The sequence below is a fragment of the Carassius gibelio genome, chromosome B9 (assembly GCF_023724105.1).
Source record: "Carassius gibelio isolate Cgi1373 ecotype wild population from Czech Republic chromosome B9, carGib1.2-hapl.c, whole genome shotgun sequence".
NCBI lineage: Eukaryota > Metazoa > Chordata > Actinopteri > Cypriniformes > Cyprinidae > Carassius > Carassius gibelio.
The window spans coordinates 8,052,269-8,068,687 of record NC_068404.1 but is presented as its reverse complement, the minus strand read 5'-3'; the positions used below and the strand labels follow the sequence as shown (position 1 = coordinate 8,068,687).

The 16,419-nt window shown below is 38.6% G+C and overlaps 1 protein-coding gene across 1 annotated transcript in view; it reads left to right on the top strand.

The window, feature by feature from the left end:
- The window catches only part of LOC127965232 (collagen alpha-2(IV) chain), an 81,501-nt gene that overhangs the window by 48,266 nt on the left and 16,816 nt on the right, over positions 1-16,419 (top strand). The window contains exons 5-20 of the mRNA XM_052565924.1: positions 11,585-11,719; positions 12,366-12,410; positions 12,703-12,819; positions 12,930-12,998; positions 13,130-13,165; positions 13,253-13,306; positions 13,733-13,768; positions 13,889-13,930; positions 14,060-14,119; positions 14,214-14,258; positions 14,488-14,541; positions 14,743-14,778; positions 14,873-14,917; positions 15,018-15,069; positions 15,208-15,318; positions 16,202-16,348. Coding sequence (XP_052421884.1) covers positions 11,585-11,719; positions 12,366-12,410; positions 12,703-12,819; positions 12,930-12,998; positions 13,130-13,165; positions 13,253-13,306; positions 13,733-13,768; positions 13,889-13,930; positions 14,060-14,119; positions 14,214-14,258; positions 14,488-14,541; positions 14,743-14,778; positions 14,873-14,917; positions 15,018-15,069; positions 15,208-15,318; positions 16,202-16,348 — 1,084 coding nt within the window. The remainder of the gene's footprint in view (positions 1-11,584; positions 11,720-12,365; positions 12,411-12,702; positions 12,820-12,929; positions 12,999-13,129; positions 13,166-13,252; positions 13,307-13,732; positions 13,769-13,888; positions 13,931-14,059; positions 14,120-14,213; positions 14,259-14,487; positions 14,542-14,742; positions 14,779-14,872; positions 14,918-15,017; positions 15,070-15,207; positions 15,319-16,201; positions 16,349-16,419) is intronic.

Below are 16,419 nucleotides of genomic sequence, written 5' to 3'. Positions count from 1 at the left end.
TCCTGAGGTTTGCTTTTGGGGGCAAAAGCATTACAATATGGATCTTCCACTTGCCTTGCACTCTCACCCCACACTTTCACGACTCAACCACATTGACGATTGGTTAATATTAGCTCAATCAGAGCAGATGACGTTTTGGCATCGAGGTGTCATTCTCGCTCACATTAAAAGAGCTGGGGTTAAGACTTAACGCCAGGAAAAGTGTGCTTTCTCCAGTACAGGGAACCACTTATCTGGGCGTGGTGTGGGATTCGACCACGATGCAGGCACATATGTCATCTGCTCGGATCGAATCGATCCTAACTGCAGTCGCGAGAGTGAGAGAAGGCCGGTCACTCACTGTCAAGCAGTCTCAGAGATTGCTGGGTCTGATGGCAGCTGCGTCCTACGTGAACACTATTGGCCTTCTGTACATAAGACCCCTACAGTGGTGGCTCATTGTAGTGAGAGGCCACAGAATCCAGTTCTGTTGGGCCCCAAGCAGGCTCTCGTAATGGAACAGAAGTAAGCCCCTTTCACACTGCACGTCGGACCCGCAATATTCCCGTAACATTGCCTGGTCGCCTTCTGTGTGAAAGCAACCACGTCCCGGAATTGATTACCGAATTGAACCCGGGTCAGGGACCTAGTAACATTGCGGTAATCGATCCTGAACGAGCGCTGTGTGAACAAAAGCCAGATCTAATTCCGTATCGAAATGATGACGCGCGACTCTTTTACCGGCTGTTTTGAAGGAAGATCAACATTCGCGACGAAAACATATGTGCAAACTGTAATGAAGCACAGATCAGTTAGTTCCTCACTTTCCGCGCTGACGCCGAGATCGTTTGCTTGCTTCAGTTAAAGTATAACGTGCCAAGCTTTGTCGACTCGTACATTACACGTCACGCGCTGATGTCACGTGTCGTTACGGGATCTTCAAGGGTTGTGTGTGAAAGCACGCACATATACCGGGTCATCACTGGCAGTGTGAAAGTGCCAAATCTAGCGATCAGGGAACAATTACAGGAACACTTTACCCCTGTTTTTGCCGGAATGGCAGTGTGAAAGGGGCTGTAGACTCAAAAAGCAGCTCGGGTTTCTGAAGGTTGAGTTTCCCAGTGAGTAGTTCAGCTTAGCAAAAACAAATATTAGAGGGAATATTACAGCACCCAACCCTGCCCTGCGAGACCCTCTGCACCTGCTCGAGTGATTCACGTCCAGAAAATGATGATGATGTCACATGTAATCTCAAGATGGGTAGTATATTTCTTTTCAGTTAATTCTCTTCTAGTTCTGCTCTAGAGAATTTTTGAAAACAAAAAACAAGGATAGACACCTGGAGGGTCATCTTCCCATACTCTTGTATTGTAATCAGGAAAAGTGACTCATCTAACCCTTGTCTGTTGCAGATGTTCTTAGTATAAAAACATCAAAAAAATGTGTTAGCATGTAAATCAGTTAGTCTTCCATTCCCATCTTGGGTGATTTTAAAGAAATGCTTCAGTTTAATATAATAAGCTAGATGCTATTTCCGTCTCCATGCTGACTGCAGTAATGTAATGCAATTTTTTATAAAATTCTGTGGGTAAAGGCAATGACAACAATGTTGTCCAGTTGTAAGTCTGTGTATGATGTGAAGGGGTGTAAGGAAGAAGCACAACTCCTTTGAGGTTTTAGGCCTCAGAGAGCTCTTCTGACTAATATAGATCTGGGCCCGGTTTCCCGATGACGCTCACTCTTAGCGCGCTAAGAAGACCTCGAAAGATATATCTTACCAAAGTTGTTTATGTTCCTAAGTGTGTTCCCCGAAGTGTCCCTTAGGAAGCTTCTTATATGCTGGGGAAGCAACGTAGAAAAGGGCACCAAGCCTCTCGTCAGAGGAAGTTGAAGTTTTGCTGGACGTTGCCACCAGGTCGGAGATCACACCCCTATGGTCCACTATAACCTGCACGTTTATGGCCGCGTGTCCCTTTCGCGATGAGTAGCCTACGCCTGATCAATCACTGATGAATTGGCGATAGGGATGAGTGTGCCAGGATGTAAACCCCCGGCATGGCGCAGAAGGGCGTTGGTGACAGTGTGGACGCACCTCTACACCGAGATCTTGATTAGGCCGTAGCTCTCTCCCACGACCTCGATGAATCTCTCTGTAACAAAAAAAAAAAAACGTAGCTCTGGGCATCAGGGCTTAAAACAAAATTCCGCCGCGTTAGCCTGGCATAAGCGCAGGTCTGTGATGGTCAAGCAGCTCCATAATGAGTTGTCTTGGGAGGCAATTTTTTTTTTAATATAGCCACGTCAGGCAAAATGTCAGAAGGCCTTAAGTTTTGCAGAATAAAAAATTTGACATGGACTAAATGACTCCGCATCCGGCTCCTACTTTGATTCAATACAAGGACACGTTGGATCGCTGCTATGGTCGCTTACTGGACACAAACATGATTACCCATTTATAGATCTTAGCCATTTAGAGCCAAATTGTTTGCCAGATTTTAATTATCAAAAAATTGATTGCCAATTCGCTTTAATTACATTATGAAAAAGCCTAGGCTAATTACCACCACATAAAGTCAACTTCATAAATAGGCCTGTATCCATTGCAAACATAATTTATTATGAGTCTTAAAAAATAACATAAAATCATTGTTGAGCCACAACATTGTCAACATACCATAGTTTGACTTGTACTGCGCTGTGCTGATTTCTAAAGACGGCTGTACATTAGCGTCATGAGCTCAAACAATGCTAAGAGAGAGCTTACGAATGGTCCAGACCAACCTTACGAAAGTGTGACTTACAGAAGATATACTTAGCGTACGAACGTGTCGGGAATCGTGCCATAAGGTTAAGAGAGAGGTTAAGGAATAGGTTAAGAACTACTTAGCGATAAGAACGTTTTGGGGAACCGGGCCCTGCTCACTACTGCTTGGATTTCTGCCGGATACACAGTCATACAAGTGGGTGAGCAAACTCCGAATTATCATGGGTTGTTGATGTGTGTTGAAAACCTGTGGAAAAATCCACTAAAGACTTTTCTTCTATCACCATTCAATACGAATGGAAAGGCACAAGGAAACAAGGAGTTCTTGAATATCCACTCACAAGAGGAACGTAGGAGACACATGAACACAGACGTTCAGAACCGACAAATACAAACTGAAAGGACTGGGGCTTTTAAACACAGGATACGTGTGGAAGAATGAGACATACGGGGAATCAAATTAACAATCAACATGAGGAAGAAACTGGGTCACAGGAGCTGTGTTTATACCAGGCATTAACATGCAATCACCGTGAGCCGATCAAGCAGATCATCAACTGACTTTTCTATGTGGATAAATGATCAGATCTGTCTTTCCCACGCAATATTTAAATTAGGGCCGGGACTCGATTAAAAAAATGTATCTAATTAATTAGAGGCTTTGTAATTAATTATTCGAAATTAATCGCATTTTAATTGCATATAAATATTTGACCTGAGAACAGTGAGAAGTAATTTTTTTCACATGGATTTATAGTATACCATTGAATAATGACTGAATATATAAGCTTAAGCAAAAAAATATTGTTTATTTTTGTTCAACCAAGTCTACCAGACCAGTGCAATTTTTGCCATTAAGTGTAGCAATAACATATTTGGAAACAATTTAGAAATAGTACATTTCAGAAATTCAGGAAGCTTATAGGTGCTGGAACCTTCTGTAAAGTGTTTTTTTTTTTTTTAAGTAAAACACAATACTGTCAATTACATTCAGAACATTGGAAACCCTGACTATTAGAAAACATCTCTCTGTTGCTTCAGAGGCCATAACATACTAAGTCCAACTCTCAATAACCTTGGCCAAAACAATAAAGAGTTTAACATAAACTGTTGCACCAACAAAATAATACATAGTTCAACATAAAGTGTAAAGTCCACCCTAGCTGCTACGTATATGTTTTGCGTTGAGGTGATACTTGAGGTTCGATCATGTGCTGCGGTGATATGCGAAGTTGCGAACGCTAGTTGGTGCTCCAGTATAATCGGTCCGCCGAAACTCATCCAGTGAGAAACGTGCCGCGGTGCAAAAATAAGTTATTAAAAATGCGGGATTTTTTTTTTTCTGTAATTAATTAATCTTAGTTAACGCGTTATTTTTTGTGTAATTAATTACTCTCAATTAACACGTTAAAGTCACGGCCCTAATTTAAATAAGTCTGCAGAGAATGGCCCAGTGCAAAGTCAATCTGAAGTGGTGAGTTTTCTTTTGAAAAGCATTTTCCATCACAGGAAATTTTACAAATCAAAAATAAGTGTAGGAGTCCAACTAGTGCTCCACATGGGAGTTCTCCGGCAGTTCTCTTCAGACAGGTCGCGAGAGAGGGGGCAAGGTTTTGCGTGACATCCTGGCTGGATTGCCACGATGGCTGGATTGCATTTACATAACACTGAGATCTGATCACAGTGCATCTTCGACTACCTCTGGACCAGGACATGATGATCAGATCATTGTGTATGTGGACAACATCCGAATACGGGACGCATGTTAATGCCAAATGTAAACGCAGACAGGAAGCAAAAACACACACACCCTTCTGATAGACATTCAAATACACCTTAAGCAACTAATTAAGATCTTCAGTATCACTTAAAAATTACAGGCAGGTGTGTTTGATTAGGGTTGTAGCTACACTTTGCAGGACAGTCGATGACCAGGAGCAGGGTTGGGCACCCCTGGTTTAGAATGTAATCCTGATGTTTAGGCATTTGTCTTGGCTTCCTGCCTTTACTCACAGTGTTTCCTGTTTCCTGAGTCAACTTCTCAGACTAGAGCTACTGTTTGATTCAGAAACACGAGATCAGACTCTGAGATCATATGCACCTCTGAAAGTCTGCATTTAGTTGATTGAAATACAGTTAAAGCAATGAGATTGTGAAATATTGTTAAAGTTAACCTACAATTATTTGTTCCTAAACAGTATTACTCCAGTCTTCAATGTCACTTGATCCTTCAGAAATCATTCTGCTAAGCTGATTTGTGCAAATGAAAGAGCTCTTAATATTGTCAATGTTGAAAACAGTAATACAATCAGTGTTGAAACTTTGATGTATATTTTTTTTTTCAAAATAACAGCATTTATTTTAAAAACATCTTTTTAACATTATAAATATCTTTACTGGCACTTATGATCAATTTAATGCTTCAATTCTGAATAAAAGAAAAAAAAAATAACAAAATCTTACTAACCCCAAACTTTTTCATAGCATATAGAAAGTAGGAGAAATACAGTATTCTTTCTTCATTTTCTACTATTTCATATTTCTCACAACTAAGAAAAGCATCTGTTTTCAGACCATTGTAAACATCTGCTCTAAATTCACTGCAGTGGGCCTGTAAAGTCTAGATTCATATTTCATACTATGAGGAGCAGAGCAGAAGAAAGGCCCAGAACATTATCAGGGACAGCTCACATGGTCTACTCCACCAGGTCCAGCTGTTTTCTCTCTTGCGTGATTATTGGTACACAATGTCAATCACAAATCGGTTTTGGAGGGCTGAAGGTTCAAGGATTCACTTTTATCTCCAAACATATATTTTGTCTATAAGCAAGTATTGTTCTGCTAGGGATCTTCCTTAGTTACAGACAAACATTAACATAAATGAGTGCCGCTAAACTGATTGCTATCCCTCTTTCTCAACTCTTCCGTGTCTCCTGTTTTGCAGATTTTTGGATGATGAGGTAATGGAGGAGTTGAGGAGACACTTAACACTTTTAAATGTGGCATTACTGTCACGCTCAGTGAAGAGAGGAGGGGGTTGCATAGGAAGATGGGAAATATGGAAAGTTCAAGAAGTTCAAGATTGACTTTTGTTAAGGCCAACAGGATCAGCAGATTTAGAAACAGATTTTAAACTAATTTAGCTTGGAGAGACATGCAGTGAGTGAAATGAGTGAAAAACAAAAGGCAGGACATTACTGCGAAGAGAATGTGATGGTGTGAGGCAGCAGCAGAGGGTGAGAGAAACAGGAAGTGACCTGTATGTTTTATGGCTCCACTCTGAACTGGAGAACCCTGGGAGAGTTTAACTCTCAACTGGCACACCCAGGACCTGTCAGTGATTAAAATAAGGGCTAATCGCTCATTTCCTTTGCTCACAAATGTACACTTTTGTCTGTTTGTATTTTTCTAAATGCATTAAAGGCTATTCAGCCCCAATCTCTGCTTCCTTCATGTTAGACATTTAGCTTTTGCCCTAATTGCCTTTATTACAGTTTTAAGACTTGTTGTTGCCTGTTTCTGACTCTTGTCTATCTGCATTCTTCTGTGTAAAAAATAAAAATAATAATAATAATAATAATACAATTTAAAAACTAACATTTTGAAGAATAATCTGTCTTATATAATGGAAGTTAATGGGGATTGGAGCTATCAAGCTTTAAATATATGTGTGTGTGTGTGTGTGTGTGTGTGTATTAGGGGTGGCATGATTCAACTTTTTCATGGTTCGGTTTGTTTCACGGTTTTAGTCACGGTTTTCGGTACAGTTCGGTATGTGCTATGTTTATGGAAAAACTACACTTTCCACAAAAAAAAAAAAAAAAAGAAGAAGAAGATTATTCTATCCAACAACAAGTAACAGCACAAATAAATACAATAGAGTAAAGATACAAACAATAAACAGTGATTTTTCTTTTCTTTTCTTTTTTTGTCAGGTCTAGCATAGGTTTTTAGGTACAGAAAATAAATAAATCAAATGTAAAACAGCATTGCACATTGGACTATATAAATTAAAGATAATTCTTTATTAAAGTTACAAAAGTTTTTTAATCAAGAGCAGTGAGTGGTTTCTTTGTTGTTGCTGTTTGAATAATATAGAGACTGTCACTTTAAGAGAATGCACTGCTACAGTAGGCCTACGTTTAGCCAACTATGTTGCGTCCTCTGGCTCTATAATGTTTAAACTGACAAAGCTTAAATTAGTTTAGTTTAAATACATATTAACGTGTGATGTTCAGGTCATAAGGCATTTACATTGAACAAGAGCGAATGATTTGTCTAGGTATACAATTTTTTTAACACTATTGTTGTAATGTCTGGGAATCCAGAATGTGCATCCATCAACAGAAACATATACAGTATTAGTTGAACCCAGTTTGTTTTACGTGCTACAAATGCTTTGTCAGATTTAAAATTCCAAATCTTCTGAAGTTATGCAATAGTTTTTTTTTTTTTTTTTGTGATGGATAGACTTAAGGTTATTAAGTTTATTCACTTAAGATCATAAATTCACTTTTAAAAAAATCTTTGAAATAAACTGCCAAATTGAAATATGATACCTTTAGATGTGTCATACCAGATTTGAAGTCAAAACCGAATTCAGTTTAGGTTCATCACATAAAGCTCTTTTTTTTTAAAGAAAGAGTTACTATTTTAAAATGGTCACACTTTAATATAAGGTCAAATTCTTGTTAGCAATCCATTAACTTCAACTTTTGCCTCAATAAACTCCCAAGTTTCTGCTTATTAATAGTAAGATAATTGTTAAGCTTAGGCATTGGCTAGGATTAGTGACATAGAATATGGTCGTGCAGAATACAGTGTCTCACAGAAGTGAGTACACCCCTCACGTTTTTGTGAATATTATATCTTATCATGTGACTGAAGACTCAACACTGAAGAAATGACACTTTGCTACAATGTAAAGTAGTGAATTTACAGCTTGCATAACGGTGCAAAGGGTTAAGGCAGTGCTGAAAAATAATGGTGGCCACACAATATATTGACACTTTTGGGCCAAATTTTGACATTTTCACTTGAGGGGTTTACTCACTTTTGTGGCCAGCAGTTTAGATAATGGCTGTGTGTTTAGTTATTTTGAGGGGACAACAAATTTACACTGTTATACAAGCTGTACACCCACTACTTTACATTGTAGCAAAGTGTCATTTCTTTAGTGTTGTCACGTGGAAAGATATAATCAAATATTTACAAAAATGTGAGGGGTTTACTCACTTCTGTGAGATACTGTATCTTTTCTGTCTCATCATACTAGTGCAGATGCTAATGATGAGTGAACAGCACTCATCATTAGCATCTGCACTAGTATGATGATGAGACAGAAAAGATATGAGACATAATGCAATCAGCAGGGTTGAAGGACATTTCATCTCTTTTTTTCAAGCAGATGCGCATCTGCAAAAGCAATGGCAGATGATCAAAGTGAACAAATAAAAGAAACGCTTCAGAGACCCTGAGAGAACAAAACTCCACCTTGAGGTGGAGTTAATCAGAGACATGGGCTTAATCTGACTGTGGTTATGCAGGTGCTTGGAAGGTTACGGCTCCACACGCTTCTACGCATTCACACTAATCTGTGATTGATAAGACTTGGGCCAAAAACCTTTTCATCCGAGTGCATTTGCTCTGTGGTGTGCCAAGAATTCAAATCAGATTTAAATACTGCAGACTGCTAGCGCTCATGCTTGTCTATCATCATGACTGGCTCTTCATTTAGTGTACATGTTATAAAGACTGTGGCCAATTCTATTACTAACAAAGCCTCATGAGCCATGACACTCATGACTGTTCAAAGGTTTGAGGTTGGTATGATTTTTATTTTACACCAAGTGTAATCTTTGATGACCAGTTGACTTGCAAAGACCAGAGTCCCAAAACTGCTAGATTTTGCAGGTTTGCATTGCACAACCTCAGAAAGATCAGATCCTTTCTAACGGAGCATGCTGCACAACTCCTTGTCCAGGCCCTTGCCTTTTCTAGGCTGGACTACTGCAATGCTCTTCGGGCTGGATTTCCATCATGCACAGTCAAACCTTTACAGATTATTCAGAATGCAGCGGCACGACTGGTCTTTTAAAAGCCAAAAAAAAAGCCCATGTTACACCTCTCATTATCTCTCTGCACTGGCTGCTGGTTACGGCTTGCATAAAGTTCAAGACATTGATGCTTGCATAAAGATCAGCCTCAGCACCTGCCACGCCTCAGGGTACCATCACAGAAAGGCTCAAAATCACTTTCCAGAACATTTGCCTTTACTGTTCCTGGCTGGTGGTATGATGTTCCAACCCCTATCCAGAATGCTGATTCCCTGACAATTTTCAAGCGACAGCTGAAAACTCATCTCTTTTTTCACTCTCTGACTTCATCCTAAAAACAATTTTTTCTTTCATCTTTCTCTGTCTAGCTTGTACTGATTTGAGCAGTGCTTGAAACTTGGTATGACAAGAACTGCCTGTGTTGATTTGCCTCTTTAAGATCGCTTGATGTACAGTATTCCCCAATTGTAAGCCGCTTTGGATAAAAGTGTCTGCTAAATGAATAAATATAAAGGTTGTCTAAAGCACAGCAGGTTGGATTGATACTGTTGAGCAGAACAGAAAATATGAGTCAGGAAATCAGGAAGACACATAGCAGGGGACGGGACATGAAGGCCAGCAGGGAATTGGCCTGGTCACTTGTGTTGGCCCAGGAAATAACAAATTTCATGTATTTGATCTTTGTTACCGTAAAAGCAGGAAATTAATGATCTTTGTTACCTTAAAATGCAGGAATGTGATCATTTTGCATGTGTGGAAAAATGGGAGGAAGAGAATCTGTAAAACAGCTGGATAGCGGCCATGGATTAACATTATCTTTAGAAAACCTTGTTATATTTTCAATGGTTGAAATAGAAAAGGCTGTGCCTTATGTGTAGACTAAACCCAGATAGGGTAATGCTTTATTTTGGTAAAAACTACCAACAGATCACGTATTCACCCAAAGAGCGTTTCAAGGATATGTTGGGGTAAAAACATGCACTGGAGGGCATCTCACAGGATGTTTGTATCTACTCTCAAAAATAACGTGATTTTCTGGGTCTTTGCTAGATTGTTGCCAGGCATTTGCTAAGGAAATTTGGGTGATTACTGAAATGTTGCTACAACATGTCAAAACAAACCGTAGACTGTTTGGCAATTCATATTTAATGGGCCATATATTGGTGTATTTTGGAAATGTGCATAATATATTTGGCAGAAGGGGCGAGGGTACTTGTGGCTTTTAAGAAAGGAGAGATTTGCTGGATAATACAACTGCTGAATAATGAGCAGCTTAAATCACTATGGCCTATTCCATGCCTCTGTTTTCATACATTGTTTTGCACAATGATCGTCATTTCTGACTCGGATTGTGGAGTTGTGGAGGCTCAGTAGACTTTCCAAATTATTAATTTACTATTTGAAGGACAGGCAGTATACAGTGTTGTCTAATATTTAGTAAACAGCTTCACACTCGCTCAGCATTAACGGTAGCCAGAACCTTGTCTGTGAAGTCAGAGGTCAAAATACTTGACTTCCAGAGCTACAAAACACATCACGCTCATGGTTCACCTTTGTTTGATTGATTAGGACCTTTAGACCTCTATGTTTCACCCGGCCCTCTTCATAAAAACCTAAAACTATACGTTTTGTTCTTGGCTGTAATCTGGCACCTTAGTTTTTAGTTAATCACTTTTAGTCCTGTACTCTCCATCTGTCTGAATAAGTGTAATTTATGGATGAACAGGTGGGACATGTCCCAGCCACTTTTTTGCCAAGGATGGCCTCTGTTAAAATGGCTTCCAAACCATGCACATCATTTATCATCATTATGCCTCTCATAACCCAGATGCCTCTCTTAACCTGGGATGTTGTTTCACGCTTTGTTGACGTAGATGTGCTCTGTGTGAATTGCATCCAGTACATGGTACTTTCTTTGATCAGATGGAGTGCATCTTTCATGTAATTCTCCTTCACTCTTAACAGGATCTCAGATCAGTTGGCTGACAGTGGATTAGGAGCAGGGGGTTTTTGTGTGCACTAGACAGCAGGGCGTCTGTTTATCAATCTGTCCCATCATAGTAGAACTTGGTTTGTTCACTGGATTTAAGTTCTTACCATGCAAATCTCTAGACATAAACACAAACACAAGCCTGTTTCACTGTCCTTTTCCTTGAGAGACTGCACTGAGAAGTTTCATTTTATCAGCATTAGTTGATTTTGGTTACAAAGATAACAGATCCTCACAACAGGGCAGAATTGATACACATCTAATATCACACGTACAGCATGTACAAATGGCTTTTTTATATATAGTTAGAAGATTTGTGTAGCTACATCAGGGTGATGATTGAATGATGCATGTTTTGGCTTATCAGTGAGTTCAGATCAAGTCAAGGAACAGCAAATAATTAAACCTAAAAAAACTCATATGTTTGATTCACAACTTGTCATGCACTAAAAATATATGTTCAATGTGGTGTTGAGAGCACTGGATGGCGCCATAGAGCTTTAAAAATGGTAAGCGGAGTTTGCCATCTAGTGGTCATGTTTTAAAATGTAAAAAACAAAACAAATGGTTGGATAATGTTGAATATACTCGTTTAGTGCCTATTCAGAAGTGTGCCGTGTACACTGTAACATAGCTGGTTGGAGCTAAACTCTGCAGAACAGTTTTAACACGAGTATTATAACTTGTGTTGCTCATGTTCCTTGTGATTGATTACTGTAAAGGCACTGACTTTTATCTTATTCAAATCTGTATGTCATTTAAACTAATTTGTAAATTTCTGTATGTGAACTGCAGGGAATGCCTGGTCCCCTTGGTCCCCAGGGGCCCTCAGGCCCTAACGGTCGACAGGGAGACCCTGGTCTCCAGGGCCCTAAAGGAGAGAAAGGAGACCATGGCAGAGGAGGCGTTATGGGTCCAAAAGGAAGTGTGGTGAGTCTTCTGTCTTGCTCCCTGCTTCTGCTGTTATGTTATGATAAGACTTAAAACAGTAGGTTTAGATGGAATTGAAGCTGCCTTTTCATTATCTCCAGCATTTATGTATGATTGACAAGCTTTTGCTTCCTAATGGCAGTTGCATTGAACTTTCAGATCGTCGTGAAGCAGCTGTTACCTTCTGCTTATTCACCTTGATAAAATGAATGAATGATGAATGTTTGAATTATATATCCACACAAAATAAATGACCACGACCGTGACCATGATTATGAAATATATTTCAGACATAATCATTCAAATGCATTTTACAGAAATGTAAAAGTATTATGAGAATAACATTTTATTTGATGTTTTGAATTTATTTTAAATTGCAATATTACCTTATATTCTTAGTGTTGATTAGATTTTGTAACTGGCTGTATTTAATAAGATTCAATGTGATGGTCACATTAGGTCTAGCCACATAAGTTTAAATCGTTCAGTAGCAGAAATAATACACACAATGTTTCAGATTTTGAAGCCTCCTTGTACCATATAATTCTCTTTAAAACAATCTCAGGAGTAGTTCTGAGAGTGGGTTAAAGAGTAAACCTTTGCATGAAATGAGATGAAAAGCTGTTGTGTTTGTGGCTTTCTTTAGGGAATGGAGGGTTATCCAGGGTTTAATGGAGCAGATGGTGTTCCGGTGAGTGTCATTTTGTTTATATCCACAGTAATACGTTTAACGCTGTCATTAGGCATAAATCAAGCAGAGTTTTACTAAACGGCAACAAGAGAAATATGATAAAAGACACCAAAGTTTAATAAACAGCTACATTTATTTAAACTAATCATGGGAATAAACAAACCTACCATCCAGTAATGTAATTCAGATATCATAAATACCTTTCCTCAGTTTTGGATTGTTTGCCTAGTGGGAAAACCTGAAGGTATACCTGGATATGTTGGTCAAGTCTTTGTTTCTGATCTCTCATCAGGGCCATCCTGGGCCGCCTGGGCCTCGTGGAAAACCAGGAGCTGACGGTTGTAACGGGACCCGGGGAGAATCAGGAACACCAGGCCTTCCAGGATTCGATGGTGGACCTGGAATATCAGTACGAGTGTTCATTTACACACAGCTTATCTAACCCATAATGCTTTTATTTTCTCTCTCAATCAGTTCGTCTCTGTGCACTTGCCTATCTCTAAATGTAATATTCTCTAGGGCCGGCCAGGAATGAAGGGAGATAAGGGTGACCCTTTAGATCTGTGGGTCTATATGCAAAGATTCAGGGTAAGAGGAACTAAACGTTTCACCAGAGGATACAGAAACCAGTTTTAGTGTAACTTAACCCTTTATTACGTTTACATTTACTATAAATTGAGTAAATGGATTTAAATGCATAATTCTCTGACATACTACAGGGAGATCCAGGAGATCCAGGTCTTCCAGGATTTGATGTAAGTTTGATTTTCATCAGAACTGAAACAGAACCATCAAAGATGAAGGGGAAAGGTTTTCTAAAATATTTCATTGCACCCTTACAGGGACCAACTGGTAACCCAGGGTACAGAGGAATGCCAGGATTTCAAGGTCCTTTGGTGAGTTAGTCACACACACAATAAATTAACAGGGATAATAAAAGTTATATTTATAATTAGAGCTGCTTTAATTAGGGCTGTCAGTGTAACTCGTCAATTTGGTGTGATTATTTATGGAAAAGATAATGTGTTAAAAAATGTTATGCAGTTGCTGATAAACATGATGCAGGATGACGACTGTGTGATGCAGCATATAGAAAACAGTTATATGCCCCTAAAGTTCAGGACATAAGGACAAAAAATGGGGTTTTGTCTTATATTTATTTCATATGGTAAAATTTACTAATATCACACAAAGAGAATGTTATTTTCCCAAATATCAAATATTGTTTTTAATTGTTTCTTTGCAATGATTTAAAAATAAACTTGAAACACTGAACTGTATTTAATCAAAACTTCTTCTTCCTTATTATTATCTTTCTTTAGGGTCCTCCTGGCGTTAAAGGTGTTAAAGGACAAAAGGTAAGTAAAACAACATGTTTTGCTTGATTTTATTATAAAAATGTACTTTTGCGTTTAAGACAGCATACATTGGTTATTCAACTTCTCCCAATTTGATGTTAATGTGTTGTGTCTGTACAGGGTGAAAGCAGTAAAAAAATTAAAGGAATGAAAGGAGAATTGGTGAGACAAATTTGTAGCATCTTATTTCAGACTAATATCACGGTCTATAATCTGCACTGTTAACAGATATGCTAACAGTTTTATATAACAGTTTATATAACAGTTGCTAATTTTATATCCGCACCACAGGGGGAGGATGGAGAGCAGGGCCCACCGGGACCTTACCCCCAAATCGGCACAAAATTGCAGGCAAGAAGAATATTTATGAGTTTATGAGAATATTGCAAGGAGAGCACATTACATGTCTGCTGTCATTTTCATCTCTCTCATTTGTTTTTAACAGGGTAAAAAAGGCTTGAAAGGTTTTAAAGGTGAAAAAGGAGAGGAGGTAGGTGGCTTTTTTTTTTGACAAAAAAAAAAAACATTTTACAGTCTTACAGAGGGTATTATTATTCTTTTTTCAGATTTTAATGGTTAGATAAAATATGTTATTGAAATGTAATCATGAGTTATCATTCAAGTAGATAAGAGTCAATCGAAAATAGCTGATAATGTCGCCACTGAGTGAACCTGCAGGGACTTTGGCACTATCTTGATAGTAATATTTTGTATTTCAGGGGTATTTATCTACCAAAGGAGAGACTGGTGTGTCAGGGTTTCCAGGACACCGGGTATGATTGATTAAGAGCTGAAATTCCTTCATTAACCCCCCACAATCACAATGTATTAACCAGATAGGTCTTTAACAAGCACATCAGAGAACGGACATTTACCTTTTTTGCTTTTTTTTCTAATCTGATCGTTTTTGCATATGCACACATATATTTCACATTTTTATCTAAATTATTTAACCAATTTTTTAATAATTACAGGGGAACCCAGGACGAAATGGCTTTCCTGGACCTATGGTATGTCATTTTGATCTTTTTCGCAGTAGTTCTTTGGTATTTGTGCATTTGTGTGGACTTGAGCATTTCTTGAAGTCTCTCTCCATTCCTACAGGGAGAGACTGGACTTCCAGGTTTCCCAGGAAGTTCCGGCCGCAAAGTATGAATCCATTCCTGATTTAGCGCTGGTTTATCGTGTCACACCTTACCATTCAATATGCATCAAACGTTGTATGACCTAAATGCATATCATTCAACAGGGAGACAGAGGAGAACCTGGAGAACTGATCGTTCCTTTCAATGATACTGGAGGTACTCAAAATAATGCAAAAAAGGATTATAGCTGTTTAATATCTGCCTTTTAGTAGTCCTAATCCAACTTTCAATAAACAGTGCAGTTTCTCATTTCTTTTTTTTTTTACTTTGTGTCTCTTTCTCTTGTTTATGTAGTGGGTCCTCCAGGACCTCCGGGAGAGCGTGGCCCAATCGGAAGATATGGTCCTAAGGGTGCTAAAGGAATGCCGGGGCCCCCAGGCCCCCCTCCCACTGAACAACAAACAGGTGTTTTTTCAATCTAAAATGGAAATTCTGTCATTATCTGTTGGTGGAAACTTGTATGTCTTCTGTCTGTAAAATCACACAAGAAGTTTAGACGAGAAATGCTGCTGTTTGCCATGCTTTGCATTCAATGAAACAGCTTGGATATCATTCCCATTGTGAGGCAAAATTATAAATGGTATATTGTGAAAAGGTTTTGCCCTTTGTCAGAACTCTCAATTTGATTCACACTTTTCAGTTTCACGAGTTTAACATGCATTTGGGAATGCAATGTGTGCCAGTCATGCTTTTTTATGTTTGCATAATTTCTAACAGTTTCCCAATTTAATTTTGACCTTAATCAAAAAAAAATTTAAACTCACTGCCCTTAATCTTTTGCCAGTTTGTCCCTGTAGTATTGAAATTTTTTTTATATTGATGTCATTTAAGTTATCATATCGAAGTTAGAAATGATCTTGATAACACTAGTTCACACTAAGGAGTAAACTTGCTGTATCACGATAAGTGACATGGCACATCGACATCAAACTTCAAACTCATGTTTTTGACAGGTCTGAGATTAAAATTTTATAAGATTTTTATAGCACATGAGTCATATGGAGTTCTTTTATGGTAATTTTATGATGCTGCTTCTGACGTTTTTGGAGCTTGACAGCCCATGGTCTCTGTATCCCTTTTTTGTATCGTTAAAAGGAACTGTGTAAACACCTATTTTTGTTCATCCACAGATGAATGAATGTCATATGGGGTTGGCATTTATATTATAATCAGAAATGTTTTGAATGAACCTTTTTAACTATTTTGAACACATTTTCAAATACGTATGGGCTTAGACGTTACTTTATCCAAGCTCTGTCACTGATATGATTGGTTCTCTGATTCACAGTGGATTTGTGGGGTCCAGAGGGACCACAGGGATCAAAGGGAGCCAAAGGTGAGACTGGAGAACCTGGTAATCCTGCCACTGGGCCGGGGCTACCTGGCCTTGATGGGAAGCCTGGATTACCTGGACCACCTGGACCCAAGGGATCACGTAAGTGGGAATTTTTGCTTTAACATTTTCCCATAATTCTTTGATGCCTATAAATTAATTTATTCGAAACA